Source organism: Gopherus flavomarginatus, chromosome 4 (assembly GCF_025201925.1).
Source record: "Gopherus flavomarginatus isolate rGopFla2 chromosome 4, rGopFla2.mat.asm, whole genome shotgun sequence".
In the NCBI taxonomy this organism is placed as follows: Eukaryota; Metazoa; Chordata; order Testudines; family Testudinidae; genus Gopherus; species Gopherus flavomarginatus.
In genome coordinates this window covers 178,950,820-178,976,752 of record NC_066620.1, presented here as the reverse complement: position 1 = coordinate 178,976,752, position 25,933 = coordinate 178,950,820, and the positions used below count along the sequence as shown (strand labels likewise).

The 25,933-nt window shown below is 45.5% G+C and overlaps 2 protein-coding genes across 5 annotated transcripts in view; both read left to right on the top strand.

Annotated features, from left to right (window-relative positions):
• Window positions 1-1,731, top strand: part of SH3YL1 (SH3 and SYLF domain containing 1) — a 115,260-nt gene extending 113,529 nt beyond the window's left edge. For all 3 annotated transcript variants that reach the window (XM_050950921.1, XM_050950919.1, XM_050950920.1), the window contains one exon: window positions 1,240-1,731. In XM_050950921.1, the coding sequence (XP_050806878.1) occupies window positions 1,240-1,436 (197 nt within the window). In that variant the 3' untranslated portion in view covers window positions 1,437-1,731. The remainder of the gene's footprint in view (window positions 1-1,239) is intronic.
• Window positions 1-25,933, top strand: part of ALKAL2 (ALK and LTK ligand 2) — a 485,537-nt gene that overhangs the window by 172,616 nt on the left and 286,988 nt on the right. The window lies entirely within an intron of this gene.

The window sequence follows — 25,933 nt, the reverse complement described above, 5'->3', positions numbered from 1 at the left end:
ATTTTTGCAGTGCAAATGTTTGTAATAAAAATAATGCTATAAAGTGAGCACTGTACACTTTGTATTCTGTGTTGTAATTGAAATCAATATATTTAAAAATGTAGAAAAACATCCAAAAATATGTAATAAATTTCAATTGATATTCTATTGTTTAACAGTGTGATTAAAACTGCAAGTAATCACGATTAATTTTTTTGAGTTAACTGTGATTAATGACAGCCTTAGCGGCCACAATTTCTGATTTTATATAATTTACTTTAAAATTAGACTCTTTGAAACCTTCAGTTTCTTTTTATTTTGTCAAAGACTTTCAGGTAAGATAATATTCATGTGATATGGTCTGCATGCAAAATAATTTTTTGGTGTCATTATTTTGTTTTAATTCCTTTAATTACTGGATTATTCCTTGTTTTAGATACATATTATTCCATTGCCAGGTTCACCTAAATAGAGGGAATAGCTCTTATGTACATCTTCTTACACATACTCCTGTCTTATTTTATAGATAGATTTGATTGTATAATAATGACCCAATATCATGGGAATGAGAGCCATTTATTATTTGGGAGATGGGGTGCTACTTGGGTATTAGTGGAGTCAGGGCTTGAAAAAATGTACCTGACACTTAATGTTATTCCATAATAGCTCTTAAAATTTTGCACACTGTGTCCAGCTATGTCTTAGAGAATGCAGATTGTTCAACACCCTGGGGCTTTGTCCTGCTCCCAGTCACTTTATGGTGCAGGATTGATCCCTTGAAGAGGAAGACTAGCAATCTGTGTATTGAGGTTCTGTTTTCACTGTGCTCATGGCGTCTTGACATATTTATTAAAAGAATGGCCATACTGGGTCAGACAAAAGGTCCATCTAGCCTAGTGTCCTGTCTTCTGTCAATGCCCAATGCCAGATGCTTCAGAGGGAATGAACAGAACAGGTAATCATCAAGTGATCCATCCCCTGTTGCCTATTCCCAGCTTCTGGCAAACAGAGGCTAGAGACACCGTCCCTATGACAGACCAGTTTGAGAATGTATTGAAAATGAGCTTCATCACATCTGCAGTTAGAGAGAAAGAGAGTGTGTGTGTATAAAACTATAATACACTGAATTTGTTACCCTTATTAGTGATTATTTCCATCTTTTAGGGATACTGAATTTGAGAATATACTGTACATGAAATTCAACATATTAATAAAATCTTTTAAAAATAAAATAAGATTTCAATTTATCTTTCTTTTTAGAGAATTGGAGTAAACCTGTGGAAGTGACCGCACTTTATTCATTTGAAGGACAGCAACCAGGTGACTTGAATTTCAAAGCTGGAGATAAAATCATTGTCAAAACCAAAACAAATTCACAGTTTGACTGGTGGGAAGGAAGCATCCGAGGACAAACTGGCATCTTCCCAGCCAATTACGTTACCACGAACTGTAACTAAAATGCATTCAGTGGCCTTAATGTTTTTTTTTCTAAACTTCTTTTCTGAAATTATCCACTGGATGATGTACAATCAATTTACAATTTGATTTTTTTTTTAAAATGTCCTATAAAAATGTTTTTATTCTGCTTCCAATTACGACAAATTTTTTAGAGTTGATTTTTGTATGGAAAAAATTATAAATATAAAAAGATATTAGAATATTTTGATTTTTAATAAGATATTTTGTCTCTAATGTTCTCTTTCCTTAATCCATAATAAATATTCTCTAATAAACTCTATTCAAGCTACCTATCTGTTGTAGTTTTGCTTGACTCTAAGAAAATGTGTGAGCATTTATTTCAGGGGAGATTGTGGAAAAAGGTATATATGATAGAAGACATTTCCTTTTTTCTTACGTATCATTTTGGACATTATTTTTTAAGAATGATTTTAGTTACAAATCTCTAATACATTCATCACAAGATGTACTGGTTAGATAAACAATTTTTTTACAAATCTAATATCAATATATTTAGTTATAGGACATAATTCTACGCAGATTCTTATATAGCCCTAATCATTGTAGTATCCAAGTACTTTCCAGTAGTGCATAAAAATAAGTGACTAATATCTGTTGTATGTGATTCGTTCTCTCTCTCATCCTATTCCTAGAAGGAGAACTGTGTGTGCACTTGTCATAGCATTCCCTCTCAGATCTGAACCTTAGAGTTCAGAAAATGAGATACTAGCACCTGAATCCTCTAAGCTTAATTACCAGCTTAGATCTGATAGCACTGCCACCACCCAAAAATATAGTGTTTTGGGGCACTCTGACCTCCCCAACCTTCCCTGGGGACCCCAAGAACCCAGATCCCTTGGGTTCTTAAAACAAGGAGAAATAAACCATTCCCCCACCTTTCCCCCTCCCAGAATTTCCCTTCCTGGGCTATCCTAAGAGATACTGATCCAACCTCTTAAATCACCATACAGAGAAGCATCTCCCTTCCCTTCCACAAAGAGGCAAACAGATTCAAGGAAAACAGAGAGAGATTCTATCTCTCCCCCCTCCCGTCTTCCCCACCCGTCCTGGTGAGTTATCCCAATCCCTTGGAATAAAACAAGGGAAACAAGAAAAAAAATCAATCAGGTTCTCTAAAAAGAAATATTTTAATAAAAGAAAGGAAAAAGTAAAGAATTATCTCTGTAACTTCAAGATGTAAATATTACAGGGTCCTATAGCTTACAGACACCATAGATTCATAGATTCTAGGGTCAGAAGGGACCAATGTGATCATCTAGTCCGACCCCCTGCACAAAGCAGGCCACAGAACCCTACCCATCCACTTCTATAACAAACCCCTAACCTATGCCTGAGTTATTGAAGTCTTCAAATTGTGGTTTGAAGACCTCAAGCTGCAGAGAATCCACCAGCAAGTGACCCATGCCCCACGCTGCAGGGGAGGCGAAGAACCTCCAGGGCCTCTGCCAATCTTCCCTGGAGGAAAATTCCCTCCCAACCCCAACTATGATGATCAGCTAAACCCTGAGCATGTGGGAAAGACTCACCAGCCAGCACTCAGAAAAGAATTCTCTGCAGTAACTCAGATCCCATCCCATCCAACATCCCATCACCAACCACTAGGCATACCTATCTGACGATAATCAAAGATCAATTGCCAAAATTAGGCTCTCCCATCATACCATCCCTTCCATAAACTTATCAAGCTTAATCTTAAAGCCAGATATGTCTTTTGCCCCCACTACTCCCCTTGGAAGGCTGTTCCAGAACTCCACTCCTCTAATGGTTAGAAACCTTCGTCTAATTTCAAGTCTAAACTTCCTAGTGTCCAGTTTATACCCATTCGTTTTTGTATCGACATTGGGACTAAGCTTAAATAATTCCTCTCCCTCCCTAATATTAATCCCTCTGATATATTTATAAAGAGGAAGCATATCCCCCCTCAGCCTTCTTTTGGCTAGACTAAACAAGCCAAGCTCATAGACTCATAGACTCTAGGACTGGAAGGGACCTCGAGAGGTCATCGAGTCCAGTCCCCTGCCCTCATGGCAGGACCAAATACTGTCTAGACCATCCCTAATAGACATTTATCTAACCTACTCTTAAATATCTCCAGAGATGGAGATTCCACAACTTCCCTAGGCAATCTATTCCAGTGTTTAACTACCCTGACAGTTAGGAACTTTTTCCTAATGTCCAACCTAAATCTCCCTTGCTGCAGTTTAAGCCCATTGCTTCTTGTTCTATCATTGGAGGCTAAGGTGAACAAGTTTTCTCCCTCCTCCTGATGACACCCTTTTAGATACCTGAAAACGCTATCATGTCCCCTCTCAGTCTTCTCTTTTCCAAACTAAACAAACCCAATTCCTTCAGCCTTCTTTCATAGGTCATGTTCTCAAGACCTTTAATCATTCTTGTTGCTCTTCTCTGGACCCTCTCCAATTTCTCCACATCTTTCTTGAAATGCGGTGCCCAGAACTGGACACAATACTCCAGTTGAGGCCTAACCAGCGCAGAGTAAAGCGGAAGAATGACTTCTCGTGTCTTGTTTACAACACACCTGTTAATGCATCCCAGAATCACGTTTGCTTTTTTTGCAACAGTATCACACTGTTGACTAATATTTAGCTTGTGGTCCACTATGACCCCTAGATCTCTTTCTGCCATACTCCTTCCTAGACAGTCTCCTCCCATTCTGTATGTGTGAAACTGATTGTTCCTTCTTTGAGTCTCCTTTCATAGGACAGGTTTTCCATTCCTCGGATTATCCTAGTAGCCAGTCTCTGAACCTGTTCCAGTTTGAATTCATCCTTCTTAAACATGGGAGACCAGAACTGCACACACTATTCCAGGTGGGGTCTCACCAGCGCCTTATATAATGGTACTAACACCTCCTTATCTTTGCTGGAAATACCTCGCCTGATGCATCCTAAAACCGCATTAGCTTTTTTAATGGCCATATCACATTGGCGGCTCATAGTCATCCTGCGATCTACCAATACCCGAAGGTCCTTCTCCTCCTCTGTTGCTTCCAACTGATGCGTCCCCAATCTATATCTAAAGTTCTTATTATTAATCCCTAAGTGCATGACCTTGCACTTTTCACTATTAAATTTCATCCTATTACTATTACACCAGAAAGAGACTTTCCCCCCAGTACCAATACAAATCAAAATATTCCCAGCAACTACACATATAAAAGTTAACCAGCCAGATCCACAACTGCAAATAGAGTAAAACAATCAAAAAGCCTAAACCGCCTGTTTTTACTTACTATTTCAAAAGAAACTTAGAGAGCCTGTAGTAATGTCTGGTCTCTCTCAGACCCTCCAAGAGAAGAAAAACACAGCGGACAAAGAACACACACAAAAGCTTCCCTCCACCCAAATTTAAAAGTATCTTGTCTTCTGATTGGTCTTCTGGTCAGGTGTCCAGTTCCCTGCTTGTAACCCTTTACAGGTAGAAGGGACATTAATCCTTAACAATCTGTTTATGACACGCCCACCAAATCGCAGACAGTGGGGAACCTCACTGCCGGCGATTTCTTCCTAGAACTCTAAAATAAACAGATTAATACAACACATACACCTTTACATATACTACTAAGTATGTAAACTACATGACTTTCTACATTTCAAGGACAAATTTCAACCAGTGGATTTTGGGAAACTTTCACGAGAGAGTGCATCAGCTACTTTGTTAGAAGCTCCTGAAATGTGTTGAATTTCAAAATCAAAATCTTGGAGAGCTAAACTCCATTGAAGCAGTTTTTTGTTGTTTCCCTTGGCAGTATGAAGCCACTTTAGCGCAGCCTGGTCGGTTTGTAGCTGGAACCGCCGTCCCCAAACGTATGGGCGTAGCATTCCTTTTCACTGACTGACCAGTGGCTTTCCCTCTCAGACAGTTTCTTGCTGAGAAACACGACAGGGTGGAAGTTGCGATCCGGTTCTTCCTGCATGAGAACTGCTCCTATACCACGCTCAGATGCATTGGTTGTTACTAGGAATGGTTTGTCAAAGTCAAGGGCCCTTAGCACAGGGTCCGACATGAGCGTCGCCTTAAGCTGGGTAAAGGCCTTCTGACACTCATTAGTCCACTTGACTGCATTTGGCTGGGTCTTTTTGGTCAGGTCGGTCAGTGGGGCAGCGATTTGGCTGTAGTGTGGTACAAATCGCCTGTAGTACCTGGCCAAGCCTAAGAAGGATTGGACCTGTTTCTTTGACTTTGGGACAGGCCACTTTTGGATAGCATCCACCTTGGCCTGTAGGGGGTTTATGGTTCCTCGACCCACCTGGTGTCCCAGGTAGGTCACTCTGTTTTGGCCTATTTGACACTTTTTGCCCTTAACAGTTAGTCCAGCCTGCCTGATGCGCTCAAAGACCTTTTCCAGGTGTTCTAGGTGTTCAGGCCAGGAGTCAGAAAAGATTGCCACATCATCGAGGTAGGCAACTGCATATTCGCCCAGTCCTGCTAGTAGACCATCTACCAGCCTCTGGAAGGTGGCGGGTGCATTTTGCAGCCCGAAAGGAAGTATATTAAATTCGTACACCCCCGCATGGGTGATGAATGCTGACCTTTCCTTGGCAGGTTCATCTAGCGGTACTTGCCAGTACCCCTTCGTTAAGTCTATTGTAGATATGAATTGGGCACGTCCCAACTTTTCCCATAGCTCATCGGTGCGTGGCATTGGATAGTTGTCTGGACGAGTTACCGCATTTAGCTTACAGTAGTCCACATAAAAGTGTATTTCCCCATCTGGTTTGTGTACCAGAACCACTGGAGATGCCCATGCACTGGTAGATGAGCAGATTATACCCATCTGTAGCATGTTCTGGATCTCCCATTCTATAGCAGCTTGGGCGTGAGGAGACACCCGGTAGGGTGGGGTTCTAATTGGGTGAGCATTACCTGTTTCAATGGAGTGGTATGCCCGTTCAGTCCATCCTGGGGTGGCTGAGAACAATGGGGCGAAGCTAGTGCACAGCTCCTTTATTTGTCGCCGCTGCAGACGTTCCAGGGTGGTTGAGAGGTTCACCTCTTCCATGCCCTTGTCTTTTTTCCCTTCGTAGTAGACACTGTCAGGTCACTCAGCGTCATCTCCTCCCTGGACTGTAAACTTACAAACCTGTAAGTCTCTGGAATAAAAGGGCTTGAGAGAATTAACATGGTACACTCTGGCCTTTAGGGAGGAATTGGGAAAGGCTATGAGGTAGTTAACAGCTCCCAGGCGCTCTTGGACCGTGAATAGCCCTTCCCATGATGCTTTCATCTTATCGGCCTGTTGCGCCTTCAAGACCATAACCTGGTCTCCTACCTTGAAGGAACACTCTCTGGTATGTCTGTCATACCAGGCCTTTTGCTCTTTTTGAGCATCCTTTAGGTTTTCTTTAGCAAGGGCTAAAGAGTGTCGGAGGGTGTTTTGTAGATTGCTTACAAAGTCCAGAATGTTAGTCCCTGGAGAAGGCGTAAACCCCTCCCATTGCTGCTTTAACAATTGTAATGGCCCCTTAACCTCGTGGCCATACACAAGTTCAAACGGTGAAAATCCTAAACTGGGATGCGGTACAGCCCTGTAGGCAAAAAGCAACTGCTGCAACACTAGGTCCCAGTCATTGGAGTGTTCAGTGACAAATTTACGTATCATGGCCCCCAAAGTTCCATTAAACCTTTCGACCAGGCCATTGGTTTGATGGTGGTACAGGGTGGCAACCAAGTGGTTCACCCCATGAGTGTCCCACAGTTCTTTCATGGTCCCTGCCAGGAAATTAGATCCTGAATCTGTAAGGATGTCGGAGGGCCAACCTACCCTGGCAAAAATGTCTGTTAGGGCCAGGCACACAGCTTTAGCCCTGGTGTTGCCTAGAGCTACTGCTTCCAGCCATCGGGTAGCAAAGCCCACGAAAGTCAGTACGTACTGCTTTCCTCTGGGTGTCTTTTTTGGGAAAGGACCCAGAATATCCACAGTTACTCGCTGAAATGGGACCTCAATTATGGGGAGTGGCTGTAGAGGGGCCTTGACCTGGTCTTGGGGCTTTCTCACTCTTTGGCACACCTCACAAGACCGGACATACTTGGCAACATCCTTGCCCATCCCCTCCCAGTGGAAGGACTTCCCCAACCGGTCTTTGGTTCTGTTCACCCCAGCATGGCCACTGGGATGATCATGGGCTAAGCTTAAGAGCTTTTCCCGGTACTTAGTTGGAACCACCAACTGTTTTTGCGGATGCCAGTCTTCCTGGTGTCCACCAGAAAGAGTTTCCTTGTACAAAAGTCCTTGTTCTACAACAAACCAGGATCAATTAGAAGAGCTGAGAGGCGGTGGGGTGCTCCGTACCGCCGCCCAAGCTTTCTGAAGGCTGTCATCTGCTTCCTGCTCAGTCTGGAACTGTTCCCTTGAAGCTGGAGACACCAGTTCTTCCTTAGACTGTGGACTTGGGCTTGGTCCCTCTGGAAGCGATGTAGGTGATGGGGTTGTTTCCGTTGCTGGTGAACTGCTCTCCGCTGGTGCACCAGGGGGTATTTCAGGCTCTGGCTGAGCCTCTTGGTTGCAGTTGTCTGCTACTTCTGCCAGTTCAGGCTCGCTGGCGCCCTCTGGCATTGGGGTTGAAGATGGATTTGCAAGCACTGTCGTCAGTGCTGGCAACGGTTCTGGTGCTGCCTGCTTTTCCAGTTCCTGGTCTGGGACTGGAAGCACTGTGGCTGTTTCCATTGTTGGCATGGGATTTGGGTCCACTACCTCTGTCTGGGTCTCTTGTAACACAGACGGGGCCTCTGTGGACGGCTCAGGAACAGGAATGGGTCTGGAAGCTTGCCTGGCTGGGCTGCAGGTAACCATTCCCACTCTCTTGGTCCGCTTCACCTGGTTGGCCAAGTCTTCCCCCAGTAGCATGGGGATGGAATAATTGTCATAGACTGCAAAAGTCCACATTCCTGACCAGCCTTTGTACTGGACAGGCAGTTCAGCTGTAGGCAAGTCTACAGCTTGTGAGATGAAGGGGTAAATTGTCACTTGGGCCTTTGGGTTGATGTATTTGGGGTCGATGAAGGATTGGTGGATAGTTGACACTTGTGCCCCCGTGTCTCTCCACGCAGTAACCTTCTTTCCGCCCACTCTCAACATTTCCCTTCGCTCCAAGGGTATTTGAGAGGCATCTGGGCCTGGGGATCTTTGGTGTGATGGTGGTGTAATGAACTGCACTCGGTTGGGGTTCTTTGGGCAGTTGGCCTTTGTATGTCCCAGTTCATTACACTTAAAGCATCTTCCAGCTGACTGGTCACTGGGTCGAGGTGGGTTACTGGAGACTGGTGAGGTGGAAGAATATGGCGTCTGTGGCTTTCCTTGGGTTGTAGGTGGGGTCTTTGGCTGCCCTCGGTTGTAGGGTTTATTGTTGGTGTGCCCTCTGGGGTATTCGTTCCCCTTGACAGTAGCTTTTTTCTCTTCTGCCACTTCCATCCATTTGGCTCCAATCTCCCCTGCCTCGATTACCATTTTGTGTTTCCCATCTAGGATGTACCTCTCTATTTCCTCAGGAATACCATCTAAGAACTGCTCCATTTGGATCAGGAGATGCAGCTCGTCCATATTGTTAACCTTTGTTCCTGATATCCAGGCTTCATAATTCTTTGCAATGTGGTAGGCGTGTTGGGGAATGACACATCTGGTTTCCATTTTTTGGTTTCTGAACCGCCGACGGGCAGGTTCAGGTGTTATCCCCATTCTGTATCTGGCCTTGGTTTGAAAAAGTTTATAATCATTCATTTTCTGCTTAGGCATTTCAGACGCCACCTCTGCTAAGGGTCCACTGAGCAGTGGCCTCAATTCTACCATGTACTGGTCTTCAGAGATGCTGTACCCAAGGCAGACTCTTTCAAAATTTTCTAAGAAGGCCTCAGTGTCATCACCTGCCTTGTAGGTGAGAAATTTCTTGTGCTGTGGAACAATTATTGGCGAAGGGTTGTTAGGATTGGCTGGGTTCTGTTGCTTAGCCTTTTCTAATTCCAGGGCCTGCTGGTAGGTTGGGGGGGGCCCAGCTCAGAGGGGCTGGACTTGGAGCTGGGGCTCAGGGCTGTGGGGGGTGCCCAGCTCAGAGGGGCTGGGCTCAGAGCTAGGGGTCTGGACTGGGAAGGATGGTGTTGGGGGGTGCCCAGCTCAGAGGGGCTGGGCTCAGAGCTGAGGGTCAGGGCTGTGGGGGATGGGGTCTGGGGGTGCCCGGCTCAGAGGGGCTGGGCTCGGAGCTGGGGGTCTGGACTAGGGAAAATGGTATTGGGGGGTGCCCGGCTCAGAGGGACTGGGCTCGGAGCTGGGGGTCAGGGCTGTGGAGGATGGGGTCAGGGGGTGCCCAGCTCAGAGGGGCTGGGCTCGGAGCTGGGGGTCTGGACTAGGAAGGATGGTATTGGGGGGTGCCTGGCTCAGAGGGACTGGGTTCGGAGCTGGGGGTCAGGGCTGGGTGGGGAGGATGGGTTTGGGGGGGTGCCCAGCTCACAAGGCCTGGGCTCGGAGCTGGGGGTCAGGGCTAGGGGGGATGGGGTCGGGGGGTACCCGGCTCAGAGGGGCTGGGCTCAGAGCTGGGGGTCTGGACTAGGGAAAATGGTATTGGGGGGTGCCCGGCTCAGAGGGACTGGGCTCGGAGCTGGGGGTCAGGGCTGTGGAGGATGGGGTCAGGGGGTGCCCAGCTCAGAGGGGCTGGGCTCGGAGCTGGGGGTCTGGACTAGGAAGGATGGTATTGGGGGGTGCCTGGCTCAGAGGGACTGGGTTCGGAGCTGGGGGTCAGGGCTGGGTGGGGAGGATGGGTTTGGGGGGGTGCCCAGCTCACAAGGCCTGGGCTCGGAGCTGGGGGTCAGGGCTAGGGGGGATGGGGTCGGGGGGTACCCGGCTCAGAGGGGCTGGGCTCAGAGCTGGGGGTCTGGACTAGGGAGGATGGTATCGGGGGGTGGCTCGGAGCTAGGGGTCAGGGCTAGGGGGGATGGGGTCGGGGGGTGCCCGGCTCAGAGGGGCTGTGCTCAGAGCTGGGGGTCAGGGCTGTGGGGGATGGGGTGAGGGGGTTTCCAGCTCAGAGGGGCTGGGCTCAGAGCTGGGGGTCAGGGCTGTGGGGGGGATGGGGCAGGGGATTGTGCCCAGCTTCAGAGTGGCTGGGTTCGGAGCTGGGGGTCAGGGCTGTGGGGGATGGGGTCGGGGGGCGCCCGGCTCAGAGGGGCTGGGCTCAGAGCTGGGGGTCAGGGCTGTGGGGGATGGAGTCGGGGGTGCCCGGCTCAGAGGGGCTGGGCACAGAGCTGGGGGTCAGGGCTAGGGGGGATGGGGTCGGGGGGTGCCCGGCTCCGGCCCAGCCCCTTACCATGCCGCTTACCCCCTCTCCCCGACAGCGCGGCAGCAGCGTGGTGTCTCCAGCGGGGCCTGAGTTCCCGCCGCTCGGCTGCTGCTCGCAGCCCGCCCCGCCCCCTCACCAGCTGAGACACCGGGGGATGAGGGCCGATGGAGGCGGGGGGAGCCTGCGACATACCCTGCGGGGCCCGGAGCCTGGGGAAATTGCCTCACTTGCCGCCCCCGCGCCTGGGCAGCCCTGACTCTGGGAGCCCCTCTCGCCACTGCCGCAGCCCGGGCTCGGCTCCAGGGGTCCCCGCCTCCCTCTCTCTGTGTCCGGCTCCTCACACACTCCGGGAGCCCCTCTCACCGCCACCGCAGCCCGGGCTCGGCTGTGTGAGGAGCCGGGGATGGAGGCGGAGCCAAGCCCGGGGCTCCCGGAATGTGGAGGAGCCGGGGACGGAGGAGTCCTGCTGCCGCTGCCACTCCCGGCGGCGCCGCGTTTCCGAGTGGGCTGTGCAGGGCACCGCCGGGCTGGGCAGTGGGCGCGGATCCGGGCTCGGGCGAGTGGCTGCGCCAGGGCTGGCTCCCGACAATGAGGCCCCAAGCAAAAAAATAAAAAATTAAAATTAAAAAAAAAGGGGGGGAGGAGTGCTGCCCCTTAGAAGGTGCCGTCCCGAGCACATGCTTGGAGGGCTGGTGCCTAGAGCCGGCCCTGTGTATGAGTAATGTTTGCTTAGCATCTCCATACCACTTTTCATCCATAGATCTCCACTTAATTTACAAAGGTAGGTAAGTAAAATAATTCCCATTTTATAGATGCAAGAAATTTTGTCCACAAAGAGATTGTGATTTGCCCAAGGCAATATGGCAAGTCAGTGGCAGAGATGGAAATAGAATTCAGGTCTTGACTAACAATTCAGCATTCTATCCATTGGGCCATGCTGAATTAACATTATTTAATTTCTGGCATAGAATCATAGAAGTGTAGGTCTGAAACAGACCTCAATAGGTCATCTAGTTCAGTCCCATGCACTCATGGCAGTCCTCTGGAATGACTAGACCATTTCTGACAGGTGTTTGTCTAACTTGGTCTCTAAAACTCCAATGACGGAGACAGGGCCGGCTCTAGCCATTTTGCTGCCCCAAGCACGGCGGCACGCCGCAGGGGCGCTCTGCCGCTCGCCGGTCCCGCGGCTCCGGTGGACCTCCTGCAGGCGTGCCTGCGGATGCTCCACCGGAGCCGCGGGGCCAGTGGACCCTCCACAGGGACGCCTGCGGGAGGTCCACCGGAGCCGCCTGCCGCCCTTCCAGCAACTGGCAGAGCCCCCCCTCCCCCCCGCGGCATGCCACCCCAAGCAAATGCTTGGCGCACTGGGGCCTGGAGCCTGCCCTCTACGGAGAGTCTGCAAGCTCCGTAGACAGTTTTTTCCAGTGCTTTAACCACCCTGACAGTTAGTAAGTTTTTCCTAATGGATCAAAGGATATAATTACACTTCCTTATAGGTTGTTCTTTATCAGCCAAAAAAATGTGTTAAGAAGAGATCATTTCCTCCATCCTTAGGACTTTTATTTTATTTCAGTCACACCTGCAAAGGTTGCTATAATCCTTTCTCTCAACTGGGTTCACTGTTTCTGACAATGGGTTTTGCTATTTTGGAAGCAGAGGTAAATATGCGGGTTCCAGTTGTCAATTTAGCTTCTTCAACGGAAAAGCTCTCCAGTTTTCTGGCTCCAGAGCTGCAAAAAAAGATATAGACATGCCCTCTGCAGTGCTCAAGACTTGTCCTCAATATTTGAAAAACTGGGACTCAAACATCTTCACAATATTTCACGCAGCATTTACAGAAATGACTGCCTTCGTAAGGATTGCTTTACCATCCAGCAATAGATAGAAAGAGAGCCTCCAAATTCTCTATTGTTAAATGGTACATATTGGAAGCTAATTAAGCCAAAAAAAAAAATCAAAATCATCCCCATATGCAGTATGTGCCACATGATGAGTTAACCTGTCCCTACAGTTCATTTTAGCATTCGTTATCTCAATCTTTCCTTCCACCGAAGTCAAACAAAGATTGATTTCCTAGTCTAGAGAAGATTTCTTCAAATGTCACCCTTGTGATTTGTTCAGACAGCACTACACTCAATTTCAGTTGAACCTGTGCATGTGTTTTGGTTTTGCTTTTGCTTATTTTTTTGGAGGGCAAAAAGTACTTCCTCCAAAGAGTAATAGGAATAGACAGGATAGTGTGATCTGGTAAACAGAATTGACAATCTGTGGCCCCTCAGTCCCACACTGAGGTCTTGCCATGTTTAACTGGGAGCTTTAGAAATACTTACATTACCCAACTGTAGTATTGTTAGTTAAATGTTCAGGGAGAGAGGGGAAAGGCTGTTAGTCATAGTCACAAGGAGTAAAGTCCTATGCCTTTGATAATAGTTAAGGCTGCGAGTTTGTCACAGAAGTCACGGAAGTCATAGATTCCGTGACTTTCTGTGGCCTCCATGACTTCTGCAGCAGCTGGTGTGCCTGGCCTGGGGACAGCTCAGGCAGCCCCTGCACCAGTCGCACAGGCCACTGCTAGGGCAATCTCAGGTCACTGCACCCCCAGCAGCAGCAGGAATTTGGGTGTGGGAGGGGGCAGGGCATTGAGGCATGGTGGACTCTGGGTGGCACTCACCTCAGGGGGGTCCCCAAAAGTGGCAACATCCCCCTCACTCAGTTCCTAGACAGAGGCATGGCCAGGCAGCTCTGTGCACTACCTCCACCTGCAGGCACCACCCCCGCAGCTCCCATTGGCCATAGTTCTTGGCCAATGGGAGCTGTGAAGCCGGCATTTGGGGCAGGGGCAGCACGCAGAGCTGCCTGGTCATGCCTCCGTTTAGGAGCTGAGCAAGGGGGATGTCCCTGCTTTCAGGGAAGCAGGGAGCCAAGTAGGGAGCCTGCCAGCCCTGCCACACACTCCCCATCACCAGCGGGTGTCCTGGGCTGCACACCACCACCGCACCCCCCCCAGCACCTATGGTGCCCCTGGACTGCCACCCACAGCACCCCCGGGCCACCCCTCCTCCAAGATTTAGTTAGGGATATATAGTAGAAGCCATGGACAGGTCACAGGCCCTCAAGTTTTGTTTACTGCTTGTGACCTGTCCATGACTTTTACTAAAAATGCCCATGGACTAAAATGTAGCCTTAATAATAATATATAGCTAATTAGTAACACATTTGAAAGTGTGCACACATTTTAAAGCATTCAGAATGCTTAAACTCTTCTTTGCAATGTATGTTAATTACATAGAGTTGTCCTCAGTGAGTTGAAGCATTGTTATTCTTTGGATATTAGTTTTAAATCATAAACCAACATAAACATTGCATAACTTCTGATCAGATTTTGTCTTTTCATAATCTTGATGATAACAAATCCTTCCTTATGTACAGGCTTAAATTTCCACAAGGCTAACATCTCCTGCATTTCAGCAACATATTAACAAATAATCCCATCCATGACATTCATGCCAACGCAAGTATTCCATCTATTGGAATTTACACAAAAATATAACTCTCAGATCTACTTTTCCTAATTATTCTTCATATAAATAATTATTTAAGAATTGTGTTTTAATAGAGGTTTGCTCAAACCTACTTAATGTTCCTTTAAATAACATCCTGACTGTCTATTTCCCCACGAATAGGATGTTGGAGAAGGGAAAATATTGGCAAGATCTTCAGTGCTGAGTGTTGGCTCTCTGGGGAATGGGCAATCTATTGCATTTTTTCAGTAGATTGGTATGTGTTGGTGTACCATATCCATAATTAAATTTGTACAAATCTCAAACCCAAGATTTTAAAAAATGTGCCCTTCGTTAAACTCCTCAATCCATATTCTAGGTACATAAATAAGTTGTCTGATCTCCAAAAGAGCTGCGTAGCCAGCAGCTTCCATTTACTTTAATTGAAGTCATGGGTGCTCAGCACTTTAGAAAATCACACCACCTATTCATGATGCCTAGGCATGTATTTTTGAAAATCTTGGCCAAAATGACTTTATAAACCAGTGGTTCTCAAACTTTTGTACTGGTGACCCTTTTCACATGACAAGCCTCTGAGTGCAAATCCCCTTGTAAATAAAATACATTTAATATAGAAGAATACCATTATAAATGCTGGATGCAAAGCAGGGTTTGGGGTAGAGGCTGATGGCTTGTGACCCCCCCCCATGTAATAACCTTGTGACCCCCTGAGGCATCCCAACCCCTAGTTTGAGAACCCCTGTTATAAACAGTTTGGCTGAGCATCCAGACTTATCCAACACTTACAAGAAACATGTCAGTCTAAAAATGTCATGGGAATAGGTGTGTCAATGAGATTTCCATTGGTTCTTGGTCTTGGCTGAGTTCAAAATATTACAAAGAAAGCTTCTTAGTGTTTTTAACTCATTGGTTTTTTTGTCCATGCCTTAAGTGTAAGCAAAAAAATTAACCTGCTTCATCCTTCACAAATTTTGGTTGGAATTCTGTGGAAATATTGGGTCTAAATGTTATTCAGAACACACCAATTCATCTACCTCTAATCCTAATACTGAAATAGATTTTATTCATTTTTTATAGCTAAAGTATATAGCACAAATGAAGGAGTGGCACAGCTGTAAATACAGTGTAACTTCATGGACTGCACTGGAGTTACTCCATAATTACAACTGCATCAGTGAGGGCAGTCTTTAGATCTGACTTTTCAGCAACTAAAAGGCATTGTAGGTTGTATAACTGCTTAGTTTAGTGATTCTCAACCTTTTAACTACCAGGATCTTCCTTTATCTAGCTGGGCCCCTTCTTTCATTTAGCCATATGGAAATGTCAGGATTGTCCCTGTCCCCTGCACATTTGCAACACCAAGGCTGAGAATCTCTATCTTGTTCAAAATACAAATACCTATAATAAGTGCAAAAAGGAATGCAGAAAGTTACAGGCAGAGTTTGATTTTGATATGCAGTTCTATTTTACACCAATAAAAGTTTTGGCTGAGTAAAGATCCAGGCTTCACGGTAGAGAATCGCTTGATTGCAAAGTTTGAGGATGGTGTGAGTTTGATGTCACCTCTGTGATGTGGGTCTGAAAGAATTTAGGCTTATGAAATTTTGCTATAAGCGGTATAAATAACACAAGCTGAATACTGAAACTTCATCCATATATTGTAGTTTATCCATGATTATTACTGATTGGCTAAGAATTTTACACACAGCTAGTCTGTGCTTAAACCTCCTATTGTTTTTGTTATCCTGTGTTCTCTTTTACCCACTTGCTCTCTCAGCCATCTGTTAGCTTTGATCTTGTAGACTGTATTAGCATTTTGGGGCATGTTGGCATGGTGCCTAGCACAATGAGGCCCCAATTTTATTGAGGCCTTCAGTATAAATGTTAAACACTACTCCTCTTTCCCCTCTCAGCAGTGAGTAGGTAATTTTTACTCATTGGAGTGGCTCAGTTCTCCTGAAAAGTTTGGTTAAATAAATAAATTCTTACTAATGGTAAGAAGTACATAGGTTATCTGTAGATGCTAACTGTGGCCTTTAAAAACCAAGTCATCCATTGGGCACATAAACAATAAGATTATAGGGCTCTGTAAATTTATTTTCTCCATGATATTTGCAGTGTCTGCTTATACTTGGAGAATATTCTCCTCTTCATTATCCAGTTACCTGGTGTTTTTCATCCTCATACTTCAAATCACTTTATATTCTAATTGTTGGTTAAGTAATTAATAACATGAGTTAAATCACACAAAATGTCTGAGCAATACTGTTGAGCATCATAAGAGGAAATATATAGATACAAATGTATTTTTACTATTGACAGCCTCAGTTCATACACCTTTCTGGGGGATATTTTGGGTTTACAAAGTATCACATATACATGAGTACCATTGAACATTGTTTTCATTAACTATAAGTTTTAGCCAAAACAAATTTCCTTTAAACAGAGATGCAGCCTTTTTGAGGATTGATCTTGATTTAAATTATAGTGAGACTTCCTTCAGAGTTCATTTGCTGTGAAACATAGACTGCCAATTACACTTTAAAATTTGACTCACATTATTAGTTGCGCTCAGTCTGGCATTTCCTTCAATGTGTCCTTTGTATTTTAATGTTCCTAATTTCCTTCCTTCATATTTAATTCCAAAATTAAGGCCACATTTCAGCCATAAACCAAAGCAGCACTCTCACTAGTCAGCAATCAGATTCTGACAAACGTATAAAAACAAAACCCTTTATAAATCTTAGCAGCCATAAAATGTGTCTGATATGTTTTGGGTCACTTCTTTTGCATATCTGATTTAATTCTTTTCAAATGTGGATCTTAAGTTTCCTTGTAGCAAAACTAAAACAACTAACAGTATGGATGTAATCCCGCTCAGCTGGAATCAATGGGATTCTTTCCACTGACTTCATGGGCTTTGGAACAAACCCTAAATCATTGGAATCTATGGTTATTTCTGTTTTCAATGGGAGCACAATCCTGTTCAAGTAAATAGAATATAGAGAAGATCATTGATATCTGTTGACATAATTTTGAGGACCCATCCAATCAGAATACTTTTTAGAGCTAGCAAACTCACTAGCCTTGTGTACTAATTTAGTTTTCCAATATCTCACATGGAGTAGCAGACAAGGTATTTATTTTTCCTCACTACATGTTTACATACTAGCTTTTATCTGAATGGTTATAACCACCATATTGTCAAATTGTTACTTATTCTCTAGGCTGGAACTTGCATCACCAAAGAATAAATTCTGTCCATCTCATTGAAGTGTTTGAAGGTACCCAGCTTGATATTTATCCTCTGCAGTTAAATATTTATCAGCTGATTAAGAACTTGAAGATTTGTCAAAAATACTGACTAGTTTCGTTCCACTCTGCAGCTGCCCTCTGAGCAAGAACGTGTTTTCTTTGTCTTCACGATAAAGGGCTGGGGGAAAACAATCAAGGTACCATTTTCCTCCACACTTTGTCAGGTAAAGGGTTTGCTTTATGATAGTGAGTATCCAAAAGGCTGCTTTTAGTCTGGTATACTGCTGAGTGCTCTCATACCTGAGAAAGAATTTCAAGAATTGCAATAAATGTAATTCAGTTTTGTTCATGCTATGAAGTGAAGTATAAGCATCATAAGAAGAGCACTTCTGCTACATGAAACATGCAGTGTCAAAGCCTATAATACTGAAGATTACTTGCCCTTCTACACTGTCATTTTGTCAGCCAGTTAAGAGATCAGTCTACATGTTAAGTGCCATACACAAATGTTGTTCTTTCAGTTCAGATGTAGAGGTTGCATGTCCATCCTTTCGTCTTCACATGACCCACTAGGTTGCTCAAGGCGACCTCATTTCAAGGTCCTCCTACTAACAGGAGTTCCAAAGCTGGATCATACATCAAACTGATATATTAGTGCAAACCAGAGTGAAGAATGGAAAAAAAAAAGAAAAAAAAATCAGTGGAGGGGAAGATATTGGAAAAAATAATTTCATATCTATTTTAGTAACAGAAAATGGTACAGGATACTGGCAATTAATTCCTATTGCTTTGCTTGTTTTGACACATTAAAGTTATTACTTTTTTGTTTTTTACTAAGATGGAAACTGCATGGAAAAATATAACCCCTGGCTCTTTATGTTAAGAAGAATTGTGTCCAAGCCTTTCATTCAGATTGCCAGAATACGCAGCAGGTTACTCTTCACTTAACATTTCTGAACTGATTGGCAAAACAAAGAGATAAACAATATAAAATGAAGGGATAAGTTCTTCGTTGGTACAGATCACATCAAAGCATCTTTCTTATTTAAGCAGCAAAGAGTCCTGTGGCACCTTATAGACTAACAGACGTTTTGGAGCATGAGCTTTCGTGGGTGAATACCCACTTCGTCAGATCTGACGAAGTGGGTATTCACCCACGAAAGCTCATGCTCCAAAACGTCTGTTAGTCTATAAGGTGCCACAGGACTCTTTGCTGCTTTTACAGATCCAGACTAACACGGCTACCCCTCTGATACTTTCTTATTTAAGTAATTGTAAAAGTACTGTGCTGCTGAATGGATGGTCTTAACCCAGGGTTACTTAATTTTAAACTGCTAATTTTCTACAATATATATTCAGAAATGTGCTCTCCAAATCCTAGGGATTCGTGTACCTTGGAATCCCTTTCTGTACAAATTGTTACATTAATAAATACATTTCTTTGGCTCTCTAGAGCAGGAATATGAAATAAATCAAAATGTAGGTATTTCATGCTCTTAAATAAAAACCTCCACAATTATTTTCTATAATGTGAAGAGATTTCCATTAACAGCTAGATTCCAAGATCCAAGTGAACAAAATGTTTAACAGGAGACTGAACAACTTGACATTAATAGCTCTCAGGTGACAGTGTGAAATTTTGACATTACTGATTACAATTCAAGTGTGATATACTAACTTTAATACAGCGTGCAAGCAACATGTGCAGGCAAGCCAGATGTAGAATGTAAACATTATCTAAACAGAGCTGATTTCAAATGTTTCAAATGTAAATAAAACACTGTGTGGTCCTTCAGACTGTCAGCAATCATTATTTCCTCCAACATAAACAAGGCTGTCAAACTGGATTTTTGTCACAACTGTAAAAAGTCATTCTTCACTAGTAAATCCTAGGCTGTTTCTTTTAAAAAATAAAGTTCTTTACCTTTAGAATAGATGAGTTCCTTTCCAGATTTGTATGAAATAATTTTGCAAGTTACTTCCTAAAAAACAACAGTAGATGTTGGAACAAAATTAGAGTAGGAAGAAATAAATTTAGTAGGCTTAGTAAAAAGATAGCCCTTAAAATTTTACCATTTGTCTTCAATAACTACATAACTGTTTTCACCTACATAACCTCAGCATTTGAGGTGTTTTCTATAGATTGTTATCTATATGCTATACTTCACTAAGAAAATGTTTCTAAAGGTCACCATTTGGATTGAAAGAATACTAAATTATTAGTTGAAAGTGAACCAAAATATTAGTATGGCTGAAGTCCTTATACAGTAGGTCACTAGGTCCCTACCAAGGACAGCTCCAGTGTTTTTGCTGCCCCAAGCAGCAAAAAAATAGAATTAAATTTAAAAAAAAAAGCCACCATCGGTGGCACTTCAGTGGCAGCTCTACTGCCACCGCTTCATTCTTCGGCACCAATTCGGTGGCAGGCCCTTCCCTCTGAGAGGGACTTGCAGCTCCTTTCTGTTGGCTGCCCTAAGCACCTGCTTGCTGTGCTGGTGCCTGGAGCCAGCCCTGGTCCCTACATATTTGGTGAAGTATACACTGTATTAACATCCATGTTATCAGTTAGATAGACCCTCACCCAATGCCAAATGAAGTCAAAAGGAGCTTTGCCATGGGCTTCAATGTGGATAGGATAAGTTGTTAGAGAACAGAACACAAAAGAGTTTATTTCATTTCACTAATTTATTAATATATATGAAAGACTAACTCATGGAAAATAATCAATTTTTCAGGCTCTCTTTGCTGCCTGGTTCAGGTTTCCGTATGGGAAATGGCCCTCTAGGCATGTGTCCTGAGATCCACAAGGGAATCTGGTATCCTTCATACAAGATATTGGATCGCTACTGAGAAGCACCTGCTCCCTGTTTCTTCTGGCAGGGAGCCATGGAGAAACATGGCCATGGTACCATTGGTTCACCTTCTTTGCAGGAAGAAGAGCCTTCAGTTCAGAAGGGGGAAATAATGTTACAAGCAGCAGCAATAACTTCCTGCAGCAGTTCCACTGTGAAATATACCAGTTTTTGAAGAGAACATGCTATGATGAAGTGAGTATCTTTGTGCTTGCAGGGATGCCAGTGCATCTCACACATGTTCCTCTTCCTCCCCTCCTTTTCTTTTCAGCCTGTATTTCACTCTTTCGCTCTTCTTAGCCCTGCATAGTGGAAAGGAGCTTAGGGCTGCCCAAGAATTCAAATAAATATCACAAAGACTTTCCTGGCTGTCATAACCTAGTCCCAGATTTGGACCTTAGCGTCCAAAATATGGGGGTTAGCATGAAAACCTCCAAGCTTAGTTACCAGCTTGGACCTGGTACGGCTGCCACCACCCAAAAAATTAGAGTGTTTTGGGGCACTCTGGTCCCCCCAAAACCCTTTCCTGGGGACCCCAAGACCCAAATCCCTTGAGTCTTACAACAAAGGGAAATAATCCTTTTTCCCTTCCCCCCTCCAGGTGCTCCTGGAGAGCTACACAGAAGCAAACTCCGTGAGTCTAAACAGAGGGACTCCCCCTCCCCATCCCCAGTCCTGGAAAACAGAATTACCTCCCTCTTCACCCGGAGGGAATGCAAAGTCAGGCGAATAAATCTAACACACACAGATCTCCCTCTGACTTCTTCCTCCCACCAATTCCCTGGTGAGTACAGACTCAATTTCTGTGAAGTTTCCCAGTAAAGAAAAACTCCAACAGGTCTTAAAAAGAAAGCTTTATATAAAAAGAAAGAAAAATATATAAAAATGGTCTCTCTGTATTAAGGTGACAAATACAGGGTCAATTGCTTAAAAGAAATATGAATAAACAGCCTTATTCAAACAGAATACAATTTAAAGCACTCCAGCAACTATATTTATGTAAATACAAAAAAAAAAACATATAAATCCTATCTGATCTTTTTGTACTTACAACTGGGAAACAGAAGATTAGAAAGCAGAAAATAGAAATCACTCCTCATCTGAGAGAGCATACAGGCAGACAGACAAAGACTCAGATACAACTTTCCGTCCACCCAGAGTTGAAAAAATCCGGTTTCCTGATTGGTCCTCTGGTCAGGTGCTTCAGGTGAAAGAGACATTAACCCTTAGCTATCTGTTTATGACACGCCCTCCAAATTGCAGACAGTGGGGAAGCTCACTGGCGGCGATTTCCTTTTAGAACTTTAAAATAAACAGATTACTACAACACATGCACCTTTACATATACTACTAAGTATATGACTAACAGACTTCTACATTTTAAGAACACTTTTTAACTACTGAATTCTGGGAAACTCTCATGGGAGAGTGCATTCGCTACTTTGTTAGAAGCTCCTGTGATGTGCTGAATTTTAAAATCAAAATCTTGGAGAGCTAAACTCCAACGAAGAAGTTTTTTGTTGTTCCCCTTGGCAGTATGGAGCCACTTTAGTGCAGCATGGTCAGTTTGTAGTTGGAACCGCCGTCCCCAAACATATGGGCGTAGCTTTTCCAGGGCGTACACAATGGCATAGCATTCCTTTTCACTGACTGACCAGTGACTTTTCCTCTCAGACAGTTTCTTGCTGAGAAACACGACAGGATGGAAGTTGTGATCTGTTGCTTCCTGCATGAGCACTGCTCCTATACCACGCTTAGATGCATCCGTGGTTACTAGGAATGGCTTGTCAAAATCCGGGGCCCTGAGCACAGGGTCAGACATGAGCATCGCCTTAAGCTGGGTAAAGGCCTTTTGACACTCATCAGTTCACTTAACTGCATTTGGCTGGGTCTTTTTGGTCAGGTCGGTCAGTGGGGCAGCGATTTGGCTGTAGTGTGGTACAAATCGCCTGTAGTACCCGGCCAAGCCTAAGAAGGATTGGACCTGTTTCTTTGACCGTGGGACAGGCCACTTTTGGATAGCATCCACCTTGGCCTGTAGGGGGTTTATGGTTCCTCGACCCACCTGGTGCCCCAGGTAAGTTACTCTGTTTTGGCCTATTTGACACTTTTTGGCCTTAACAGTTAGTCCGGCCTGCCTGATGTGCTCAGAGACCTTTTCCAGGTGTAGTAGGTGTTCGGGCCAGGAGTCTGAAAAAATGGCCACATCATTGAGGTAGGCAACTGCAAATTCTCCCAGTCCTGCTAGTAGACCATTTACCAGCCTCTGGAAGGTGGTGGGTGCATTTCGAAGGCCGAAAGGAAGGACATTGAATTCATACACCCCCACATGGGTGACGAATGCTGACCTCTCCTTGGCAGGTTCATCTAGCGGTACTTGCCAGTACCCCTTGGTTAAGTCTATTGTAGAGATGAACTGGGCACGTCCCAACTTTTCCAATAGCTCATCGGTACGTGGCATTGGATAGTTGTCCGGACGAGTTACCGCATTTAGCTTACGGTAGTCCACGCAAAAGCGTATTTCCCCATCTGGTTTGGGTACCAGAACCACTGGAGATGCCCGTGCACTGGTAGATGAGCGGATTATACCCATCTGTAGCATGTTCTGGATCTCCCGTTCTATAGCAGCTTGGGCATGAGGAGACACCCGGTAGGGTGGGGTTCTGATTGGGTGAGCATTACCTGTTTCAATGGAGTGGTATGCCCGTTCAGTCCGTCTTGGGGTGGCTGAGAACAATGGGGCGAAGCTAGTGCACAGCTCCTTGATTTGTCGCCGCTGCAGACGTTCCAGGGTGGTTGAGAGGTTCACCTCTTCCATGCCACTGTCTTTTTTCCCATCGTAGTAGACACCGTCAGGCCACTCAGCATCATTTCACTGGACTGTAAACTGACAAACCTGTAAGTCTCTGGAATAGAAAGGCTTGAGAGAATTAACATGGTACACTTTAGGTTTTAGTGAGGAATTCGGAAATGCTATGAGGTAGTTTACAGTTCCCAGGCGCTCTTGGACCTTGAATGGCCCTTCCCATGATGCTTCCATCTTATGGGCTTGTTGCGCCTTCAAGACCATAACCTGGTCTCCTACCTTGAAGGAATGTTCTCTGGCATGTCTATCATACCAGGCCTTTTGCCCTTCCTGAGCATCCTTTAGGTTCTCTCTAGCAAGGGCTAAAGAGTGTCGGAGGGTGCTTTGTAGGTTGCTTACAAAGTCCAGAATGTTAGTTCCTGGAGAAGGCCTAAACCCCTCCCATTGCTGCTTCACCAACTGTAATGGCCCCTTAACCTCATGACCATACACAAGTTCAAACGGTGAAAACCCTAAACTGGGATGTGGTACAGCCCTGTAGGCAAACAGCAACTGCTGCAACACTAGGTCCCAATTATTGGAGTATTCATTGACGAATTTACGTATCATGGCCCCCAAAGTTCCATTAAACCTTTCCACCAGGCCATTGGTTTGATGGTGGTACGGGGTGGCAACCAAGTGATTCACCCCATAAGTTTCCCACAGTTTTTCCATGGTCCCTGCCAGGAAATTAGACCCTGAATCTGTAAGGATGTCGCAGGGCCAACCTACCCTGGCAAAGATGTCTGTTAGGGCCAGGCACACAGTGTTAGCTCTGGTGTTGCCTAGAGCTACTGCTTCTGGCCATCGGGTAGCAAAGTCCACTAAAGTCAGTACGTACTGCTTTCCTCTGAGTGTCTTTTTTGGGAAAGGACCCAGAATATCCACAGCTACTCGCTGAAATGGGACCTCAATTATGGGGAGTGGCTGGAGAGGGGCCTTGACCTGGTCTTGGGGTTTTCCCACTCTTTGGTATACCTCACAAGACCGGACATACTTGGCAACGTCCTTGCCCATCCCCTCCCAGTGGAAGGACTTCCCCAACCGGTCCTTGGTTCTGTTCACCCCAGCATGGCCACTGGGATGATCATGGGCTAAGCTTAAGAGCTTCCCCCAGTACTTAGTTGGAACCACCAACTGTTTTTGTGGCTGCCATTCTTCCCGGTGTCCACCAGAAAGAATCTCCTTGTATAAAAGTCCTTGGTCTATAACAAACCGGGATCGATTAGAAGAGCTGAGAGGCGGTGGGGTGCTCCGTGCCGCCGCCCAAGCTTTCTGAAGGCTGTCATCTGCTTCCTGCTCAGTCTGGAACTGTTCCCTTGAGGCTGGGGTCACCAGTTCTTCCTCAGACTGTGGACTTGGGCTTGGTCCCTCTGGAAGCGATGTAGGTGATGGGGTTGTTTCCGTTACTGGTGAACCGCTCTTCGCTGGTGCACCTGAGGGTATTTCAGGCTTGGGCTGAGCCTTTTGGGTATGGCTGTCTGTTGCTTCTGCCAGTTCTGGCTCACTGGCGCCCTCTGGCGTTGAGTTTGAAGATGTGGTTGCAGTTGCTGGTGCTGGTTGCTGTTCCAGTTCCGGGCCTGGGACTGGAGGTGCTGTGGCTGCTTCAGTGGTTGGCATGGAATCCGGGTTCACTACCTCTGTCTGGGTCTCTGGTAACACAGACGGGGCGTCTGTGGACGGCTCAGGAACAGGAATGGGTCTGGAAGCTTGCCTGGTTTGGCTACATGTAACCATTCCCACTCGCTTGGCCCGCTTCACCTGGTTGGCCAAGTCTTCCCCCAGTAGCATGGGGATAGGATCATTGTCATAGACTGCAAAAGTCCACATTCCTGACCAGCCTTTGTACTGGACAGGCAGTTCAGCTGTAGGCAAGTCTACAGCTTGTGACATGAAGGGGTAAATTGTAACTTTGGCCTTTGGGTTGATGAATTTGGGGTCAACGAAGGATTGGTGGATAGCTGACACTTGTGCCCCCGTGTCTCTCCACGCAGCAACCTTCTTTTTGCCTACTCTCAAATTTTCCCTTCGCTCCAAGGGTATTTGAGAGGCATCTGGGCCTGGGGATCTTTGGTGTGATGGTGGTGTAATGAATTGCACTCGCATGGTGTTCTTGGGACACTTGGCCTTGATATGTCCCAGTTCATTACACTTAAAGCATCTTCCATCTGATGGGTCACTGTGCCGAGGTGAGTTACTGGAGACTGGTGAGGTGGAAGAATAGGGCGTCTGTGGCTTTACTTGGGTCGTATGCGGGGTCTTTGGCTGTCCTCGGTTGTAGGGTTTATGGTCGGTGTGCCCCCTGGGGTATTCGTTCCCCTTGACCGTAGCTTTCTTGCTTTCTGCCACTTCCATCCATCTGGCTCCAATCTCCCCCGCCTCAGCAAGATTTTTGGGTTTTCCATCTTGTATGTACCGTGTGATGTCCTCAGGAACACCATCCAAGAACTGCTCCATTTGTATGAGGAGGTGCAGTTCTTCCAAGGTTTTAACATTGTGTCCTGATATCCAAGCCTCATAATTTTTCCCAAAATAGTAGGCGTGTTTGGGAAATGACACATCTGGTTTCCACTTTTGGGTTCTGAAACGCCGACGGGCATGATCCGGGGTTATCCCCATTCTGTATCTGGCCTTGGTTTGAAAAAGTTTATAGTCGTTCATTTGCTGCTTAGGCATTTCAGCTGCCACCTCTGCTAAAGGTCGACTGAGCTGTGG